We start from the raw sequence: 22356 nt of genomic DNA on the forward strand, positions 1-22356 counted from the left end.
AAAATAATTATTATTTTTTGGGGGGTAGTGAGAAGGGGATATTGTTGTATCGCGGGTTGCATGAACACAGGAGTTTTTTAACGAAGACTTTCTATCTCTTACATTTCAAAACTAAGGCCCACTCTTAATCTCTCAAAAAAAATTCTATCACACTTCCGAGTTTGAATGCGATCTGGTGGTGATATTTGGGCGCCTTCCCTTGTAAGTTGAATTTTCAACAGAATAATTTAAGAAACATGGCACCTACATCTAAACGAAAAGAAGATTTAATTCAACGAGTAATTTTAATGCTTTTCTATGGATAAAAATGAATTCGTACTTTTCTACCATGAAATGCAAAAGCCACTCAATCTCAAGAGACATTTTTACTTAGATTTAAGGGGTTTCGTAATTGAAGTGACAGAATTATCGTTGTTTATAAGGAGGGAAAATTTTCTGGAAAAAAGGTAACGTAAATGTTTCGCCCAGTCGCACAGCTATAGTTTACTCATGACTCAGTATTTAAAAAAACCGCAACGCATTTAACAGGTAAAATAGGATAATTTTACATCACGAAATCAAATGGGATTGCTAAGAAATCAGACGTCAATATAAAGATTACGACAAAAGGAAGCTATACTCCTTACACGCGATTAATCAAAGACATTACTGAAATTCAGAGCGATCACGCATAGCCGAAAAATCGGCAGAAAATATCCATCAGGACAAAATATCCTTATTTCGCGCTCGGTCTCCTCCCCTAATTTTCCAGCACCGGCCTCACAAAAACACGGAAACTACGGCTGCATTCATCTTTTCCCCTTTTAGTACGCCAAACAGCGACGGCGGTATTTTGAAACTTTTTAACACACGTTTTCGGCAATAAAATTCCCAAATAATAATAATAATACGGATGCTTTGATTCGGCTAAATATTGATGTAACCATCCTTCGAAAGAATGGAAAAAACACATGTTGATTCAAAGTGGTCACTCAGATCTTGGGCAGAAGTCGTCTGCGCTAGGCAATAACAAAAGAGCAAATAATGGAACAGTGGCATTTATTGGTGGCCCCAACCTTGGTATTTTACGCTGCAGCGTAAATGGAGGCAGGGAATGAGCTGGACTGGGTTAAATGTCGGCGACAACATGGATTTGATGGATAGTGCAATTTCACTTATTTATGGCTGGTTTTAAAGTACCTTTTTCTTCGACATATATTGTTCACTAGAATATTTGGTCAGGCCCGTCGCGAGGGCGGGGCAACCAGGGCATTTTGCCCTGGGCGCAGCAAGTTGGGGGCGCACCGTGTTCGCAGACTAAAAATTTTTGGCTAACAACGTTATCCGATGTGTGGCGCTCTCAGCTCTCTTCAACACAATGAAAGGGATCCGAGTCTCCTTCACGTCACAAAACCCAGACAGAATAACATCGGCTCGTGTCTTACGCGGTCGGAAAAAGTTTTTCTTTTACCGATAATTTGCATCCTGCATAAATGGTAATATCCATTGGCGTCGTCAGCATCAACACATTGGGGGGGACAAATGGGGGGTCCAGGGGCATCCTCCCGCGACAGGACTGGGGGTCCTCCCCCGGAAAATTTTCAATATTGGGGAGGCAGCGTCCCCCATGTTCCCTATGGCGGCGACGCCCGTAGGTTGGCCCATCCAGGGCATGGTTGTGTGTGATTTTCTGTTGTTGATTGTTAAATCTCCCGATGTAAAAGCCTCATTGTACTGTTTCCGGGGGTAATTGAGATAAACAAAATATCTTTATTATGAAAATTATATTTTCAAATCTCCCGATTGCAGAACCATCAATGTTATGCGGGGGGGAGGGGGGGGGGGGCACGGCCCCAGTTTGCCCCGGGCGCCAAATCAACTAGCAACGGACCTGTATTTGGTAATAAAATAGCACATTTTGCCATCAAAACTGCGGCAAAATAATCACAAGCGGTACAAATGGTGTTGGTGTTGATAGAGAAAAGAACTGATACGCCTAGTGGAAGAAAACACCAAAATAATCTAATTGAACGATCTCAGCCGGCCTGTTGAGATGTTTTTACAGAGCTCACCTACAGTCCGAAGCAGCGGAAAATGTGGAAGCCAAAGCATATTGCGTGAGTTTTGAAATCAAATTTGCTCAAAAAGTGTCTTAAGAGACACCATAAACTTACACTTACCCCACCAATAATTTGGTATCTTCACTTAGAAGTCTTATCGGTCGCAAATATTTGGGCAACACAAAATTCCACAATATGAACACTTCGCTAGTGTTTTCTGAATGAGAATCCACTCCCATCAATTCCTTCCCGCTCGGCACTAAAATTTCCTCCGGCACTGCACTCTGTGAGCTCACACCTATTCGGAGGCGAGCGCGATGATGCAGGAATGCGAGAAGATTTCGAAACACACCCACCGACTCATAACCAGCCACGCCAATAAAATAATAAAGCCAGCAAGGAAACATTCGCTTCTTCCACTCATCATGCATTATTTGCGATGATAAACAACGACCATCAGACTGGTCCATATATCTCCGCGAAAGGAATATTTACGACTTCAGTACGACGATGTGTTTGCACAAATTCTCTCGCTAGTTTTCCCCAAGCGATGCTAATGTGCTCACTCAATTTGAATGAGATGCTGAACTTAATGATCATCAAGGCTAGGTTTTAACCTCATAACTTATCCACAACACGCACATTGAGTAATGCACCAGAACTCGGACGCGATTGTGATGAACGCAAGATTTGACCTTGCATATTTCCTTGAATCCTTTGTGTTCCTTTCCCCGACTAATACTCATGTTTCGAAATCCGCTAGTCATAGTTATTTACAGAGCTTTTTTCAGGGTAAATGCCGCAGAACGGCGGCGTTACGGTACCTTTTGTGACCAACTGAGTTGAGGATTTCCCATTCAGAGCTCCCTACCACATTATGAAAGTCAGATGTGCACACCTTTGGCGCAACGGAGTTCCGCCTCTTTTTTCCACAAAAATATTTCCTGGATACTACCACCACTACACAGCTTCAATCGCAAAGGAGGAATACCGCATCTTAAAACGAAGGCCTTAGACAAGATTATACCAATACGCGAGGCAGAGCGAACGCGCATTTGGATATAATCCCGCCGAATGTCGAGAGGGATGATTCCTTCTAGGCAGCGCTTAAGGTTAGTGCCATGATAGCTTCACTCAAGTTGTACCATCATTTTTGCGAGGGGTATAATTCGTTTAAAATTTATGATATCCACTTGAAAATTTTACGGAACGCAAAGCAAATACTTGTAAATATTTGACTGTACTTCACATTTGAAAATTTTGAGATTAGGATTTTCTCAGATGTAACATTTTTATATTTGAGATAGTGGCAAATGTTGAACAAATTACAATTTATATCCGCTAAAAATTGCAAGATTATAACGTTTTAAACAAGTTATCGGTCGCGAAAAAAGATTGAACACGATCGGTCGAAAGGGAACTACGCGTCCCCTTAACCCTGAAGCTTTCGCTGATAGCCAACTGGGAAGTCGGTATATAGCTATCACCATCAGAAAGTACAGAAATAAATCTAAAAGAGACGACGCGGTAAAGAAAAAACAAAACAAACAATTCAAGATTACGGCTGTGGGAATCCAAAAAGGAGAGAGACAAGGTCGTCAAGAGACATTTGAGGGCCAAGAGCAATTTAGCCGCACTTACACCTACCTTTCAGAATGCTGAAAAGGCGTGCTTCCCTCATAGCGCAAATGATCTCAGTTGCCGGTCGCCTCCACCAAATAGCATACCATACGTGTCCTAAACGTGGAAGCAATGAGCAAACTGACCCTCTTGTCCCTCCTCCCCGGTCCAGCATAGAAAATGCGAAGAGAAAAATCGAGAGTTGGGACTTGAAAGCCTACGCGGCTTTCGCCTAAGCACAGAGAAACGGGCATCATTCACTAGAAAGGAATACTGCTTGAGTGTCGCATGCTTCCACGGCTTAGCCCACTTAATCAATGCCCGCGACGACAGCACTCGGAATAAGCCGATACTCTTTCCGATTCAACTCTGGTACGAGAGCGGGAATGAACTGTCACGCATCCACGTATCGTAATGGAAAGTAAGACACCTATATGGGGATGCGTGAAATACAAGATACATACATAGACGTCATAATTCTACGGCCTATAGCTTCTCAATATAACGCATACTCGAAATAATCTATTTTTGTTTCAATAGTCCCCTTACCGTCAATAATAGCTGTACGCATACTAAGAGATTCAACGATTAATTTCTTTTCTTGTGCAATCATACTGATTTATACAGTTTTATTACCGTTTACCCTGAATAGAAAGCATTTAACATTTAACAATCGACCCCCCTCAGATTTTCAAATAACCCTAAATAAATATGGAACAAAATAACACATTTTCACTGCTTCAAAGAACCCTAAGTTTAATTGGACAGGACGGGGTAGCAAGACAAACTTTTAGGAGGGGAAGGGAAGGAAGTGGCAGTTAAGCCGTAAGGTTATTGAAGGCTGAAATCCAAAGTTTTTTTTTTTGGAGGAGGTTGTACAAGGGGAGGCTACACTCCAACCCTGATGTCAGTGATAAATATAATTGGTTCTTCGTAAATCACTTCTTGGGCTGAGTCCATAACAGCTGCAGGCAGAAAATTATACTCGCTGGTTCACCACTTCCTAGGACAGGGAGGGAGAGACCATATGGGCACATGTATACCTCTCTTCCTCAGCAGTTTCTTCTCCTGACAAGCAAGAGATCATCTGCGAGATTATATCAGTGCAAATATTTTAGTTGGAATAGTCAAGAGGCTTTGCCAAAATTTTTAAAAACAAATGGTTCAAGAAACCAAGCATCTGAAGGATATTTAATTGTTGCATAGGAGTTAATTTTAATCTCACTACTTAAAAGCAATTAAGATTGATCTGACTTACAATTAGTGCACTCAAGCTCTTTCATCCAAATAATACATTACTTTTTAATGATATGAGACTATAGGACAATACCTACAACTAGTTTGAAGGGATTCAACACATTTGGCATACTACCATTGATATGTGTCACTTCATAATTAATTCAGCAACACTTACTACTGTTCGATGGGCTCTAAATATACTTGAAACTGGCACCCAATGTGTACAATTTTTTAAAAAATATTCATAAAACTGAAAATGTGAGGCTTAGTGAAATCCTGCTTTAAAAGGTTCAGGGCAGAATTAATGCACAAGCTGGCAAAATTTTAGCAACAGGACCAACAAAACAAATAATAAATTTAAATAGAAGTACTATGAAACAGAAGAGTGGAGCTCTAACAAAATATGTAACCTAATTTTCTAAATATTTGGGATATTTTCCAGAAATCCTGTGAGAGCTAAGCCAAATTCACGGACTACATAGGCATTTAAGGTGCTCAAAGGAGAATTTTCTATGTCTCCAGGATAAAATTTTAACTACCCTCATTCAATTTCTACAATAAAAATTGCTACATAATTTGGATTCTAAAGGTTCATAAACTCTCTTCGAGTGGCAGGCCGATGTATCAGCTATTAAGCATCGGGCGAAAAGTGTAGAGGGCCAATGTATGAGCTACGACACATATCTTGGCTAAAATCACTACAACTGTAAATTACAATGAACACATTAAGGAGCGGATATTTTTTTTCGAACTCACCCTAGTGGCTGAGTATTTTTCAAGGCAGGCTTATTTTTGCATGCAACTTTAATTTGGTTTACATCTGAATAACTTTTTACAATCTCTCTTTCAAATTTTTAGTGTTTTAAGATAAAACCTAATGTCATAACATGAATAAGTAATTTTTAATGCGTACCTAAAATTAATAATAAAAAAAAATGTCTTTACAACGTATCATTGCATGTGGCATACAAAGGCAGTGTGTAGAAAACACGAGTTATCTCGTGATCCGTCCGTAACAGATAGCTCATGAAACATGAGTATACTCATCATCCGTCTGCTATGTGTTAAAACAAATTTTGAATTAAAAGTTCAAATTAAAAAAGTTGCAATAGGATATGGAAAAAAACAACTTTATAATGTATATTTATTCTTAAGGGTTACACTTTACTAATTCTCAACATTTCCCACTAGTATCCCAGGAAGAAGGTTAAAAATGCCTCATCGAAGGAAAGGAGTTTTCTGGAGGAGTTTCACAGGGGGTTATTTAGACTTCACAGAAGGGTCCACATCACATTTACATCCTAGGGGTCTACAAATCCTGAATGCAGCCCTGCTTGGTTGGTTGCACACTCACAGGGGGCCCTATTCTTGTTTGCTATGCAACCCTGTTCACCTCCTCAGTTAAGTAGGTTGCGTTCCATTGATGTCGTAGGGAGAATGATGACAAAAAATAACTGAAGAGAAATTCGTGAATTCCTTTCAATGCCTCATGGTCATGGCTTGCAAGAAGAGAAAAATCTGCCCGTGTATGGCTCATAATAGTGATCATTCAACAGTACCAACAGAAAACGTTATTCATTAGATGGTTAAAATGTGCTGTTTTAAGTAGTACAGTGAGTCCTCGTTCTACGTCACCTCGTTTAACGTCATTTGCGATAACGTCACGAAAATTTTGAGATTGCCATTCGTTTATCGCACTTTCGCTTTGCGATAACGTCAAGTCTTTTAAATTTCGCGCGAGGAAAAACGCGAAGCGGCGGGCATTGCAGGTTGTTCTTTTTGCAGGCGGTCATACAGTCAGTCAAAACGAAGTGTAAAACAGTGTGTTTATTGTTAATTGCGATTACGGTTTCAGCAAATTTTCTGCAAAATGAATTCTTAGGTAGGTGCGCAAGGTTTTACTTGACATAATGGTTTTCAGGAACCTAAAAAGTGATTTCAAGGAATTTTTCCGTGTAGAACTCGGAGTTTTTGTCGTCACTTTTTTCGCCATGTTAACAATAATTTTGGTTCCTTTAATTGCGACGATATTTCGGCGATGATGATGCCCAGGCGACGCTCGCCCGGGCGACCACCATAGCGAATTCCCATCGTAAAAAATGCCCCAGATATGATACACTAAATTTTTTTCGCGTATAGAAGCCGATATTCACTTTTAACATTGTCTCTTATGGGATTTATGTTTCGATTAACGTCATTTCATTAATCGTCACATTTTTCAGGAACGGTAAGTGACGTTAAACGAGGACTAACTGTACATACATAAATAAATGAAAATAAAAGTATGTATAAAACAGAATAAAGAATAGCTGTATAAAACAGAATGATGGGGAATTACACTGCATTAATCGCTGCACTTAAGAATGAATGATCCCAATGGGGGATCACGCCATTTTTTTAAAACCATCCATCACAAATTTTCAATTGAGAGGAGAGTCATTTACAAGTAATATTGAATGATATGCAATTAAATAGACCGAAGCCTCAATTGTGGAAAAGCTGATTTAAGTATCAATTGTTCACAGCATAGTAGTGCTACCCCCCTTTAAAAAATAGGGAAGAAATTTTACAGTTAATAAGATATTTTGAAAATTTCTTCATAACTGTCAACTTTGGGAAGTAATTAGAAAAACAAACCTCTTATCTAACAAAACATTTAACAAATATAAACTCTTCCAGAGACTATTTAAATTACCCATCTTAATACAAAAATAGGAATTCCCAGGGCCCATAAATGCAAAAGTCTCTGCTTTTGAGGCAATGAAAACATTCGAGTTAAATGAAAAGATATATTATGTACAACTCCAATGGCAATGTGTCCATACTAAGCAATTGATTTCTCAGAAATAGAATGAATAAACTAATCTTTTTAAGCTTTGAAGCAATCAATTCCTCAAAGTCTGTCAATTTCACCAGTTTTAACAATAAAATGAGAGCAAATTTTACGATACATTTTCACCTAAAAAATGCTTTCAGTAGCCTTAAAAATGTGAACAAGAAAGTAAAATCACCTTTGAGGAGAAGAAATTAATGCATAAATCAAAGACCATCACAAATCCTTTCTGCGGAATTAATGATGGCCAAAGGGAATATTTTCAATATACTCAAAAAGCAAAATGCAGTTATTTATTCATCAAAGAATCTAGGAAAATAATTTTGAGCTATATTTCACCTTACCAGAGATGAGTGCATTACCCATCCTTGAAAATGACAATTTCAACGGAAATGAAAATTCTAAAGCATAAAAAATTGTTTCCAACTTACATGAGCCACAAGATCCAAAAATCAGATACCTTTGGAATGCTTCAAATGATTTATCTTCTCCACAAGGTAATAATTCTGCAAGATACTGGTCATAATGAAGAGACAGGGGCAGTCTGGGGTGATTGAGGGCACTCGGCAAGGCCTCGTAATGGGGCCCACCATACTGAGGGATTTGTGGGACCTCCCCCGGAACATTTTAGGAAATTGCATGCCAAGAAATGGATTTTGACGTCACTCTGGCTCTCAAAAACTATGTAAAAGTTAGAAAAATAGCAATTTTGTAAGAAAAAAATACAATGAAAAGTGATAATTTCTCAGATTATCATGTTTAATTATGTATATATTTTCTATTAAGGTAAAACCACCAGTAGTTGACACCTTAAGGATTTATATGTCTGTTTGTTAACATTACTTAAACCGAATTCACTGTAGGGGAAACTTAAAGTTACTGATAGCTGTACAAAGTATTCCTCTATCGTACTGTCACAAGAATAACATTAATAAAATGAATGTGAATTATTATTATTTTTTTTTTGTTAACGGGCACAGGTCTAGTAGTTGACACCAAGCGAAAACAAGAATATTTAGTAGTTGACACATTTTATTTTCAGTAGTTGACACACTTTATAAAACTCTTTATTTCAATACACTCTTTATTTATTGACACTCTTTAGTAGTTTACATATGTTTTAAATGAGAAAAGGTTTAATAAATGAATTTTTGCCTACTTTGTATGAATACAGGAATGAAATGAATGATAAAAGTTGTAGAAAAATACAAAAATTGAATGTTAACGTATTACATAACTTAGGCTCATTCTCTAGTTAATTAAGTTAAAAAAAAATGAATATAAATTGTGCTAAGCTATCAGAATGCAAGAAGTTAATCCCATAAAAATTCAAGTTCCGGGACTGAGTAAACATTTCTCGTGGTACTCATTTTTAAAGGCTCGTCAATGTGGTATAATACAGTTTCCCATTCGTAGTCCAATTTATCCTCTTTTTCTGGCCATTTCCAGAGTCTCCCAGATTTTTTCATAGCTGTAATAGTAGCAGCTGTTTCACAAACATCAGTTATAACCCCCGGAAATAACTCTTCTTCATAAGAAAAAACTACATACTCCCCTACTTTCCTCTCTACTGGTTTCTTTAGGTTTTTCTCATGTATGTTTTCCTCATCGCTCTCATCTTTAAAATCACTGTCACTGTCTGATGGCACCTCTTCTATGCCAGAGTTAGAGCTGTCTTTGTAATGAAGCACCCGCTTTGCAGTCCTTTTCTTATGCTGCCGAACTTTATCTTGTTTCGCTCTTACTTTTTCATCTTTTTTCCTTTGTCTCTCGGCAGCACGTTCCAGTTTTCTTTTTTCTAATTCTTCCTTTTTTGCCAACTTCTTTCTAAAATAATCTTGACACAGCTGTCCTGAGACAATGGCAGGCATTTTCTCCTTCATTGATCGTTTTTGTTTTGGTTCATTCTTGTCTTTCTGGAAAAAAAAGTGTCTTTTGAATGGGCTGGGGATTTCTGCAGATACTTTAGAAGTTCCAGCTTGACAAAGATCAGTATGATTAATACTATCTCTAGCAGGCTTATCGATACAAGTAAGGTTGTTCGTTCCAGATGGCATATTGTAATCATCAGTGGTATGATAAGTGGACTCATCGATAGCACTAGGAGTGAGTGTTGCAGATGACAGGTCCCCATCCACAATGCTTAGATTGTCTGGCTCATTAGTAGCACCAGATGCATTTAACAAATTACTTTCCAGTTCTAATTTTGTCTTCTGCCACAGTTCAAAGAGTGAAATATCTTTTTCCTCCAACTCTTTATTTGTATCCCTGTTACAAAATATTTTGAGCTTGCTTTCTGGAATACTCTCATTGAGAAATCGAAGTCCTTCTTTTAAAAATTGTCCACGTTCTTTGGCTTTTGTGACTTGATTATCACCTTCAATGTTTAATGGGAGAGTGATAGCTTCTGGGTTCCATGGAAACAATCCACATTTTCTAAAACCATTTTCCAGGATAGTCACTTGTAGCACATTGTCTATAACTTCTTTCAAAAGTTTTGGAAATTCTTTCTTCTTTAAGACTGGAGCCTCCAAATTGGATAACCTCCATTCATGTACTTTCTTCTTCCAGTGCTCTTTAAGAGTCCTGAAAACCGAAACATCCATCGGTTGCAAGAGATGCGTCGCATTTGGGTACAGTGCAATGAGAATGATGCCATTTTTTTCACAAAACTGGCTCACTTGCAAACTCAAATGAGATGAGTGCCCATCCACAAAAAGAGCAACTGGCAAAGGAATATTTTCTTTCTTCAGCCATGGGTAGAAAATGTCAGCGACAAACTCGAAGAATGCCTCACAGGTCATCCAACCAGACTCTGTTCTTCCCAAGCCCCACGCTGGAGGGAAATTCTCTGCAATTTCCTGCGGGATCCTTTTATATTTGTACAAACTGTTGGGGGAAGTACAGCACCACTTGCGCTACCTGTGATAAGGACAGTAAGGCATTCTTTCTCATCCGAATTTACTTGCTGATATACAGTCTTATCCCCTTTTTTTGCTAATACTTTACCACCCTTTGGGTTTAAAAAAAAGGCTGTCTCATCCGTATTAAAGATTCTTCTTGGATCTTGTAAAATCTCTTTTTGTTTATTTTCAACCAAGAATGTCTCTACTTCTTTAAACCAATTACAAAGGCTTTCCTTGGACACTGCAGCCCTCGTTGTGGTAAGGTTTTGAGACATACGAACAGCTATTCCAGGGTTTCTTCTCATAAATCCTTTCATCCATGATTTTCCTGGGCAGCTGTCTTTGAACGGGTTTGGCCTCTTTAACTCTTTTAAAAGGCGCTGCACACTGAAGACAACCTCCTGCATTGTAACAGGAAATCCTGCACGGGCCATGCTGTAAATCCAATTACTGATAGTGGTTTCTTCACCTGTACTTAAAATAGCCGCTGGACCCATTTTCCTACACAAATAGAATAGAATAATTTTTTAATCCTTCAAGTATACAACACGCTATACAATTGAATATGTCAATACAATAAATTACATACTACACACTCAAAGTAATTGTCAAACATTCTGTTATTAAATTTAAAAAACTCTGAGAGAGAGTACAGAGGATTCTCAGTTAGAAACCTTTTCTGTCTTAGCCTGAACTGAGATATAGGCATGGTCCCAACCAATGACGGGAATTTATTAAAAAGTTTCAAAGACAACATAAGACAAATGCATAATCAGAATAAGTTAGATAAAGTAGGTAGCCACATACTATGTAAAGACTAGTTTCCTAAGTCTTGAGCATCCTAAACTAGCCAATTATTAATACAAATAACAAATAGATTTAAGTTAATAGAAATAACAAATTTATGTGTAGGGATAAAAATACAGCCCTGCTGTCTTATTGACACTATGCTTGGGATGTAGACTCTTAAGCTAGACATAAAAACATGTAGACCTGTGTTACCTGTCAATTGGGTGTTTTCCTTCAACCTTGTACTTCAAAGTGACCCTTGGAACATTAAATTTTTTAGCTGCAGTTTTATATGGTGTTTTATGCAACCTTACATCTTCCACAGCTGCTTCCATTACCTCTTGAGTATAATTTCTAAAATTTCCCTTTGTTGGAGGCATCTGAAAATGAAAGACTCAGTAATTCAGAAGTTGACACATTGTAACTCCAATAGTTGACACCCCCTGTCAACTATTGGGTACAATACTTTGAAAATGTTTTAGAGGTTATAATACACAGTTCAACAATGTAAGCAGTTAAATAACACTCAAATAAAGCAGAATTATTAAATTATATTACTCCTGAGTAGTTGACACACGGTGTCAACCACTCAATACTATGTCATCTAAAGTTTCAGTAGTTGACATGATGCCAAACAGCCATTTTTTTTTAATTTACAGGTTATTTTGAAAACTGTTTGTATACTTTAGAGTCTAAAACAAAGTATTAAACATCTCCTTAATCAAAATTATAATTGGTGTTTAAATTTTCAATGCTTACCTTTTAGCTTGTTCTTAGCAAACTCCACAACGAAATCACATTAATCAATTGAAAAACATGGGCTGTTGTCATCAGATGATTGTGGTTAGACTGCTGTTAAAGATGGCGGTACAGTAGTTCACATACACACCACTAGAGAGCTACACTACACAGACAGAAAAATATTAATCATCTGGCACCTTTATTCCTCTTGTTATTGTATTTTTTTATTATAAGTGTCAACTACTAGTGCAGTGTCAACTACTGGTGGTTTTACCTTATCTATTTAGTGAATATTTTGATTGAAAATGCACTGAAATCTAAAAAAAAACTAAAATTACCTTTTCGAATAACCCTTTCAAAAAAGCATCAGGTTCTCTCTTACCTTCTGACTCCTTTATTTTTCATATGATCTTTTTACACTCTATCAAGCAACTAATGACAACGTCTAAGACAAGACGTTGACATCTTGACAACTGCTACTGCCTTAGTCATTGTCGACGTCTTGACGTTAACGTGGATTTTCAAGACGTCGACAATGACTAAGGCAGCAGGGGAAGTGGACGTAGAGAAAGCTTGAGTCATAGCCAAGCACTCACCAGCGTAAAAAAATTGCCAGAAGTCCTGGTTCTGTATAACCGCTGCTGAGTGATGGGGTGATCGCTCGGCCATTACCTTCATGGAAACTCCTTGTTCATGTTATCTAAACATCCCGGAGTGCGATCGCATTCACTGATCGGGGAACCGCGCCCTGCATCAATTGCATACTAGGCAACTTGCGCGAGATGTGACTATGCAGCATGGTGCCTGGCAGTGTAGTTTCAGACTTCTTGCAGCCGTTTTGAAGCATTCCTGCAAACCAATTTTCTGAATCCATGATCTCGCAGACTCGGGTGTGCGGTTTACGGAAACCAGTATGGACTATTTGTTTTTTCTGATTATACGTGCAGCCCCTCCCCATCATTAGCCCGGGTAATTCGGAGTATGCTGTAATTATCCCAATCGAAATTACTTCTTCCTATGCTTACATAAATTCAGAAAATTTTCCTAGGGCAGAAGATAAATGTTTGGTATGATTTAAATTAGGGCCTTATAAAAATATAATGTGGTCTATCTGACAAAATTAGAGACATACCTTCCCTAACCATCCACATTTCCACTGATAACCTGTATAGGTAGGTACATACTTAGATTCAAGTCACCTTTGTCACCATCACCAAACAGCGTAATAAATGAATTCTTATGACTTGCAAAAATACATTTATTTATGATCAAATACAACTTCAGTTTAAAAAATTGTAATTTTTACTTAATGTATCATACAAAACCCAGATACCATCATTTCTTAGAATGTTAAAACATTATTTTTCAAGGATTAACATCCGTATTATTTTTTTTAGCTCTGTAAGATAAAATACAAGCATTAGGTATAGTTAGGAACTTTTGACTGATTTAACCTGTTCCTGAATTTGCAGAGAGCAAAACAAAAATGCAATGAACACTTAATCATGCAATATTGGCTTCAGCGAAGCATTGCCATTGTCCAACAATAGTTGATTTTATAACTTATTGACCGTAGGAAAACACAAAAGAACAAATCCTTAAAATATTTTATCATTTCCACTCATCAAAATTGGATCAAAACACACTTTAGCTGAATAAAAATATCATTCCTGAAATAAGTACAATACCCATTTTCCACATGGGTGGAGATATTGCATCCCAAAAGTTTAACTGAATGAGTGAAGTACGATGACCGAATAAAATCACAACATATATGTGCTTCAAAAATTATGTGACTAATGATGAAGATGAATAAATAAATATTCAGAATGAACATGTACATGAGAATGATACATAAATGTATAACAATAATTGCCTGGGGTGATCTTAATGTATTTAATTCACTGACACAACTGAAGAGACATGAAAGAAAACATCACAGAGCAGAAGGGGATAGAAAATAATCACGTCGCTTAAGTAACTCATTTGTAAACAGAACTTATATATGTGTCGCACATATACATACAAGAAAAAGTAAATTAAGTTTATTCATTAAAAATTAACAAAATTCAGAAAAAATCAATACAGAACTTCATGACAACTTTATGTAAGTATATGTATATACTAAAATGAAATTCATCAGTAAATCAAGTACCACATTTTTAAGTAACAAAATCACCTATTCCATTTCATGAACACCAGCAAAATATCTAAGTACATGGCTGATGGTTTACAGGAGTTTCATAAATGAATATTTGAAAATCCTAACAACTCATTTCCCTAACCACTTTACAATGTTTAGTTTCATCAATTCCATACAATTTCAATATAAGGACATAAAAATGAGTAAGATATAAGCATGTTATGCCAGTCTCAGCACAGTAACCACGATTAAATCATGGCAGTGATTGCAGATTAGTTTATAAAAAAAATGCCAAAAATTTGCACAACCATCAAAATGACGGATAACTCATACGAGTTATTTTGTAACATGTACTCCTGAAGATATTGAGAACCTAGTACATTGGCCCACTTGAGCTTCAAGGCAAGAAATTTAGAGGCAATGGTCTCATACTCCAGCAAGGCCATTATTGTTTGCACTCTTCCAATACAGGAGGGACGAAGTAGATGCACATTAGAAAAAGTACAAAATTGGAAAGATATAAAAAATTCAAACAAGTCCAGCATCTTTGGCCATTCCATAGAATACTGATGTTCTGCTTTCCAACAACTTGGCAGGAGAATCAAATTCTACTATCCTTCCTTTATCAAGAACAATGACCCTGAAAATATACAATTTTGGATGTAAAATGAAAAAATTAACTAACTCGACATATTTTACATAGAAAAATTAATGAAATGAAATATATTTTTGTTTTCAAGAGTTGAAATTACATAATATAGTAATCCATTATTGATTTAACTACCATCAGATGATTCAAAGGAGGCAAATCATGGCAAAGAAGATAATTTGAGGATGTAGGAAACAATTTGCTTTGATGTTAGAGTTTCATTCCATGCTATTTCATTCATAAATGAAATCAAAATTTTAGAGAAGAACTCATGTCTAGGAAGGGAGTACATACCTAATAGAAATGCCAAAAATGTAATTGTTAAAAGTAGCTAAATTCTATCTTTCCTTTTCCATTCTTGCCTTCCACAATCGTTGAAGGACAAGTGGAAGGCAAGAATGGAAAAGGAAGACCCCGAACAAAATACATGGAACAAGTAAAGAGAGATGTGAAAGAGAAGAAATACGTAGGTGTGAAAAGATTAGCTGATAGGAGAGCTGAATGGAGAGCTGCGTCAAACCAATCCTAGGATTGTTGACCAGTGATGATGATGAAATTCTATCTCATAATTCTTCTCAGTTATGACACTTTAAATTGAAATTGTAACTATGTATTTAACTTCTGAGAAAGCTATTGATTTTATAAATTGTCTCACAACAAAAATATACACAAACAAACACTAATTATTAAAATGCATTAGGTTATTGAAAAATTTGGGCAGTAAATACATGTCAGGTCTCGAAAATGTCATGCTGATCTAAATTAAGCATTCAGGATTTGAATAAAAAAATAGAGAAATAACCACCTCACAACCAATAAAAAATTTAAACCCTATTTCAATGGCTTCTCACCTTTCCATCCAGGAATATTCACGAAATCAAATGCCTCACGCATTCTTGTGCAGCTGGCACACCTTACCTCATTATTTAAGTACCTTCGCAAAACAATATCATAATAGCAGCTTCAAAAAATGGAAAATGATGAATAAAACCCTAGGATGAGGCATGAAGAGTTCACAACTTACAAAGAATTGTAATCTTTACTTCTCCCTGATCTCCAAATGAAAGCAATAAATCTTTATGCGTCTCAACATGTGCCAATGACTTAACACTCAAAGCAAAAGCTCAGCATACCACTTGTATGCACTACACAAAGCATGACATCATCTGGTATCATTGTGTTCTTAAAGCTACAAATATAAAGTAGCCACGCAGATTTTTAGCCGCAGTACATACACGTGTTTAGGGAATTTTTCCATACCATTCACCATTAACTCCAAAATATAATGCTTTTACATAAAAATTTAGGTAAAGGCATGTCTTATTACAGTTTTTCTTCATTTCCTTAAGGTGACTTAAATTCAGCTTTAAACAAATAATTATTTAGAAATATCAATTAAGAATACAGGGAGGAAGGTATTGAAAATTGTTGGCATTCAAAATAATATTAAAAACACACAATTCACCCTGGCATTCCTCAAGGTAAAACACAATGAAAGACACTAAAAATATAAATGTTATGATAAAATAAAATTTTGAAATTGGCACACACTGAATTTACATGGGAAGCAAAATAGGGACATGAACACATGAACATGATTCAACCACAGAAAGACTAGCAATGTATACACTAATTAGGAATATGGGTGATGGTAAATAGAAAAAAATGATAAAATATAATGAAACACAACTAATTGTCGCAAAAGTTAAAGGTGCATAAAAAATGAAATAATATCAACTCAAACCACATATGATTCCATTCAATTTGCATTCAAACTGAAATACTTTCAACCATGAAAGGTATGAAATATTTATGCAATCCATTTCTCAATTATAACATAAAAGATTAAGTTAATGATCAATAAAAACACCAACTGGGACAATGAATTATTTAAGTAAGATTTTCTTTCCCAGTAAGAAATTCAATGAAATTGTATTCAACAGCTCATGCTGGACAAAGCATGGATTTCCTGTTCATTAGAATTATAAGTAAAAAAGTAATCTTTTCAGATTGGTTTGATTCAACGCAAAATTTTTTAGTTTTGATCCAAAACTTTTTCAAATAGATTTGATTCCAATCCATTAAAAATGAAAATAATTAATCATTGGCATGGCATAGACAAAAACAGGATAAAAATGATATCACACATAACACGTTAAAGAAAGCATTTCAGTGGAATACCACGAAAAATGCAAGCAAATGTATTGAAATACCTGTCACTGTCCATTATGGTATTCAGCCTATGAGCTATTGTAAGAATGGTGCATTCCTTGAACTCAGTCCGGATGGTTGTCTAAAATAGAAAATACACAATGAGAACCATTACTTCCACCAACACTTCATAAAATTTGAATATTATAAGCTTTAAAAACACTTTACTTAATAATTAAAGTTAAATTAATCATCACCTGAATCAATTCATCAGTTTCTAAATCCACAGCAGCAGTTGCTTCATCCAGGATGAGTACTTTAGTTTTCCTGAGAAGGGCCCTGGCAAGGCATATTAACTGCCTTTGACCAACACTGTAATCATAGAACAACAAGATGTAAAAACCTAGTGATAACATTAACACTACGACTAGGGAGCATGTACACTGACATGTTCTCAACCTTCTGCCAGTGGAGGAGTGCTATGACTGACATGCTATATCACATTCAGAGTGACTGGTGTGGTGTAAATTGTATTAGGAATTATCAATTAAAATTCAAAACTACAATAAGGCAACAACAAAAGCAGTTGCAAGACTCTGTTCATTTTATCTTTGTGGATGAGTTATTTTATTATTGTTATTAGATATTAAAAATTTTTAACACTCATTATTTGAGAAGAAATGGAGTTTTTGCCACAAATACGCCACAAAATTGAAGTCAGTATGGGTATATAATAGCACAATTTTGTGGCCAAATGGGAATGAATGTACAATAAAACCTAAATACAACTAAAATTTAGGAAAACCCCTTTATTTCGAAGTCATTGCCCTTCCAATGAACAGCGAATGTAAAAAGAAACCTAGAACAAACCCCTACAATTATGAAAACTCAGGCACAACTAAGTAAGTCTACACTTGGGCCCAAAATAGAAAAATGGCACCTAAGCAACAAAATTTTGGAAAAGAAACCTCAGATTTTGGGTTTACAGGTAATTTCTTCCATTTATATTGATGTCATAAGCAGGGAGTAGAGCCTGAGCAGAGAGTACCTCACTGTAACGGCTCAGCTCCAAGTAACATGCATTATACATTGCTCATAACAAAGTCAAAGAGATAGCAATACTTCGGATATAAAAACCTAACAAAAAAATTATAAAACAAATTAGAAATATTTTCACATAAAAACGATTTTCTAAAAAGGAGAATAGAATTTCCTCTAAGCTAAGATTGAGGTCTTTCATTACATACATATTCAAATAAACAATTAAAAAGTGGGATCTGAAAGATTGTAATACATAAATAGGACTTCTCTTGATTTACCTTAGATTTTCGCCTCCTTCTGAAACTTCGTGCTGTAGACCAGCAGAGAGAGACTTCACAAAACTGCTCAGGTGAGCATGCTCCAGTGCTCTCCATATGTCAGCGTCAGAGTGTTTTTCAAATGGATCTAAATTCATCCGCAGCGTACCAGAGAACAACACTGGATCCTATTTTTGAACAAAAGATTTTTTAAGCATTTCTCAGAATGGAGTTAAAATGTAATGATAAGGGAATATCAATTTATTTCAGGCTGGGTGATTAATGATGTGATGTAGACATTCAAGAAAAGGTTATACCAAGCAAATATGTATTTGAGAAAATTGAGAAGCCTGACAAGGGATTGGTAGATTTGACTAAACACTGTCATTAGCTCATTAAACTATACTCAGCAATTAGCATAGGGGTTAAGATTCCATCAGAACAACTGAGGAAACAATAATTTACATTTGCCATTGCTTCTACGTACATATTCTCTTTCAAGGAAAAAAAGTTGTGTGTGGCTAAACATTAAACCCATTCATAAATAGATATCCTTATAAATAAAGCTCTGTGCATGAATAAAACTTAAATCATTTTGATCAAAATAAAACAATTTCAGAAATAGTCAAAATAGATTATCATAAGCCACTCCAGTTTTTTTACTATGATATTTTCCTGAGAGTTCAAGGCATTTCATTCATTGAATTCACAATACTTATTACAAAATGTACCTACATATGTATTTATCTTTATTCACAAAATAACAGCAGCATCACTCATGAGTGCCTTACTTTTCTAGAATATAATTTCTCTGCTGTGTTTGGTCGTAGTATAATCGGGTGTAGCAAACCATATGTAACAAAAATTTCATAACTTTTGATGAAATTAATGGTGGACGAAATTACCTGAGGAATGATTGTAAGACGGCCTCTTAATGCATGAAGACCCATTTTAGCAATATCCAAGTCATCAATAAGAATATTGCCACCAGCAGACTCAATTATACGGAAAAGGGCCAAAGTTAAAGATGACTTTCCAGCTCCAGTGCGTCCAACAATGCCCACCTATGGAATGAAAACAATTATCATTGTTCAATAACATAATGTGATGTGAAACGGCAAGCCAAAACAACACTGATAATGGTATATGTATGCTGAAATTATGGCCAATCTAAATGCATGGGATGGTTTATATTAGAGATGTGCTAATAGTATCCACCAATATTCGAATACCTCAAACACTAGAAAGTATTCAATATTCGAGACCTCGAATAATTATTTTAAAATCACGATCTCGAATACTTTTAATTTCGCACGATACACTGATACATGCAAGTCATTGGTAGTTGACTTGGAAGCAACATAGAGGACTAGCCATTTAGTGCATGCAGCGCCCTTTAGGACAGTTGATGAACAACATCAAATTCATGGATAAGAGTGGAGAATAGATATTGTTCGACATAGGAGATCGAAAATGATCAGGAGAAAATATCCGAAAACCCCCCAAAAAATTGAAAATGGCGAAAAAAAAAAAATCGACTTTAGAGGCACCTTCCGTCAAGCATTCAACTACAGCTCCCGAATCCTTCCACTAACTGGAAAGAACATCACGGATTCGAAGACTACAAGGATGCGGGCTTCCCCTGACGTCAGTTCTGTTGCTTTGTGCCAAACAATGGCTCCGTAATGCCACGTTAAAGTTGAAAAAGGATCAAAATTTTCATTAAATTGTATCAAAAAACATGAGCGTCTCGTCAGTGACTTCAACAACCGCATATGCAGGCCCCTGACAGAACGCATACCATCATGGCACCAACATTCAAAAAATTATTTTCACCACTTCTCATTCTAAGGATGAACCCACAAGATGGAACTCCCTTTTGCAAATGATGAGGTGTTTTCTGGAACCGAGGCAAGCAATAATATTTGCTGCCTTTAACCTGAGTTTTAATGTTGACATAACTCCAACAGTGGGAATCCATCAAGCAATTTATTGATGTTCTGGATGATTTTGAAAGAGGAACATTTCTTACTAGTGGAAGTGCAGTCCCCATTATCCCCAATGTGAAGAGCATTATCAATTTCCTAGAAACTAAGAAGTTTTCGCATAGACATCAACATCATCATAGTCATCATCGTCAATGATTTGCTTTTTTCCATTTAAAGTAGGCAAGAAGAATTATTCCCTTTTGCCATTATTCTTGATCTACGATTAAAAAGCATGTATGTATTTCAAGATTCAAATAATGTCAATATAATAAAAAATCAATTTGCAATTTGGAGATAACAAGTCTGTCTAATTGGTATCACCAAAACAGATACCTCAGGAAAAGTGCAACTGAAAATTACATTTTTCCCTTATATGCCTTTTTTTAAATACATTTATCAAGTGAAATAGAAGAATGACTTTTAATACTCATTGTGAAATTCTAGTATTTGAGATATTCGAATATTCGAGCTACGATTTAATATTCGAATAATCTGCTATTCGACCCATCTCTAGTTTACACATAACCACAAACTTTTATCAATTGGCAATATAATAACAATAATATTAATACATATTTTGAATTAGAGTGATCTTTAAAGACATGTACATCATTGAAACAGTAGACAAAGATGCATAAACATAATTGCTCATAAATTCAATCGAACTCACCTTTTCTCCTCCATTTACATTACAATCAATACCCTTGAGGACCAAATCAAGTCCTTTCCGGTACCGTACTTGGAAGTTTTTGAACTCAACCCTTCCCTCAGAGGGCCATTCCGGGGGAGGTGTAGAAGATGGCAATTCCCAAGGAGCTTCCTGTCCCCAAAATGGGAAAAGATGAGTAAACATTTAGTAATAACTACAGTAACAGAGATACATTAAAATAAATTACTTAGCAATGAGGTGCAAGAAAAACCCCAATACAGAAAATAAATTTGATGTTAACAATGTATATGTAGCATTTCTCACAATTAATAAAGGAACACATACCAAATGATGTACATATTCACACATGATGTACCTGTTCAGTTTCTCCATACTCCTTTATCCTCTCAACAGCAACAATGTTAGTTTCTACATCAGAGGTCATTCTCACCAACCAATTCAGGGTCTGAGTGATCTAAACAAATGGAAAACAGCAATAATTTACTTCAAAGAACACTTGAATACCATTACCTGAGCATTAAAAAAAGTGGTGGAATTAAATTTGTGTATATTAGTTCCTGTCATTGGGGGGAAAGCCCCCAAAATGTAAACAAGAAACTTAACCATCATAATCAACAGGTCAAAATCTTACATTGTGCAGGAATATTAAACCTTTTTCCATTTTAACTCCACAATGTACAATAAAGAACCACAGATGCAATGGTATAATAAATAACTGAACAGTTCTTGAGAGAATAAGATTAATTAAATTTACACTGATTATGATATAAGCATGATTTCCATACACATTAACCATATTGTTCACTGATGGAATGAATTCCAGATAAAGGAAAGCTTCAGACTTTAATATAAATAAATTCATACTTAACAACTTTAAATATACCACTACTCAAAGATTGAAGGTATAAGCCATAAAATAGATAATAAAGAAATCTACCTGCAGAGCATAGCTGACAGAAAGGCCCACAATACCAGCATCGATTGTGTCTCGGCCAATCACAGCAAAGAGTGAAGAAAATAAGATGATGAGATTTCCCACCATCTCCAACCGAACTGCCAACCACCTGTAGAATAAGTAGCATAAAATCTTCCAAAGATAATCCTCACAAATGGAAAAGTTCAAATAATAAATTTTTCCAACATCCACTTTTTGGACTTCAATTATTAACCTAGTTTGTACAGAGTAATTACATATAAATATGTATTCACAAAATTGTAACATTGAATGATGAATTCAAAGCATGAGGATTCACAAATAACTATTTCATCATTAAAACATTTAACGCTAAT

At 35.9% G+C, this 22356-nt stretch overlaps 4 protein-coding genes across 9 annotated transcripts in view; all 4 read right to left on the reverse strand.

Annotated features, from left to right (window-relative positions):
• The window catches only part of LOC124157577 (multidrug resistance-associated protein 1-like), a 45748-nt gene extending 43310 nt beyond the window's left edge, over positions 1–2438 (reverse strand). For both annotated transcript variants that reach the window (XR_006864620.1, XM_046532420.1), the window contains exon 1: positions 2160–2438. The gene's annotated coding sequence lies outside the window, so the exon portion shown is untranslated. The remainder of the gene's footprint in view (positions 1–2159) is intronic.
• Positions 2439–8706: 6268 nt separating this feature from the next.
• On the reverse strand, positions 8707–12442 carry LOC124157579. Its single transcript, XM_046532422.1, has 3 exons — positions 12186–12442; positions 11640–11806; positions 8707–11138 (listed from the first exon to the last, which is right to left on the reverse strand). Exon 3 carries the CDS (start codon positions 10533–10535, stop codon positions 9045–9047), a length of 1491 nt encoding a protein of 496 aa, XP_046388378.1. The 5' UTR covers positions 10536–11138; positions 11640–11806; positions 12186–12442; the 3' UTR covers positions 8707–9044.
• On the reverse strand, positions 10606–14756 carry LOC124158153. The gene is made up of 4 exons (XM_046533337.1): positions 14691–14756; positions 11640–11806; positions 10844–11138; positions 10606–10653 (listed from the first exon to the last, which is right to left on the reverse strand). The coding sequence occupies exons 1-4, from the start codon at positions 14754–14756 to the stop codon at positions 10606–10608; spliced, it is 576 nt and encodes a 191-aa protein (XP_046389293.1).
• The window catches only part of LOC124157576 (multidrug resistance-associated protein 1), a 70127-nt gene continuing 61178 nt past the window's right edge, over positions 13408–22356 (reverse strand). For all 5 annotated transcript variants that reach the window (XM_046532418.1, XM_046532417.1, XM_046532415.1 and 2 more), the window contains exons 26-33: positions 22004–22130; positions 21422–21520; positions 21067–21216; positions 19314–19472; positions 18430–18596; positions 17368–17482; positions 17173–17252; positions 13408–14950 (exon numbers count right to left, since the gene is read on the reverse strand). In XM_046532418.1, the coding sequence (XP_046388374.1) occupies positions 14839–14950; positions 17173–17252; positions 17368–17482; positions 18430–18596; positions 19314–19472; positions 21067–21216; positions 21422–21520; positions 22004–22130 (1009 nt within the window). In that variant the 3' untranslated portion in view covers positions 13408–14838. The remainder of the gene's footprint in view (positions 14951–17172; positions 17253–17367; positions 17483–18429; positions 18597–19313; positions 19473–21066; positions 21217–21421; positions 21521–22003; positions 22131–22356) is intronic.

Source organism: Ischnura elegans, chromosome 4, assembly GCF_921293095.1.
Source record: "Ischnura elegans chromosome 4, ioIscEleg1.1, whole genome shotgun sequence".
In the NCBI taxonomy this organism is placed as follows: Eukaryota; Metazoa; Arthropoda; class Insecta; order Odonata; family Coenagrionidae; genus Ischnura; species Ischnura elegans.

Coding starts and splice junctions, on each gene's coding strand:
- LOC124157579 (XM_046532422.1), bottom strand. CDS start 10,535: ATGACCTGTGAGGCATTCTTCGAGTTTGTCGCTGACATTTTCTACCCA.
- LOC124158153 (XM_046533337.1), bottom strand. CDS start 14,756: ATGGCCTTGCTGGAGTATGAGACCATTGCCTCTAAATTTCTTGCCTTG. Junction 11,139..11,639: donor GGAAAACACCCAATTGACAG/GTAACACAGGTC, acceptor CTATTTGTGTAG/GAAAATGGGTCCAGCGGCTA. Junction 10,654..10,843: donor TTTGTAATTGGTTTAAAGAA/GTAGAGACATTC, acceptor TCCTTATCACAG/GTAGCGCAAGTGGTGCTGTA.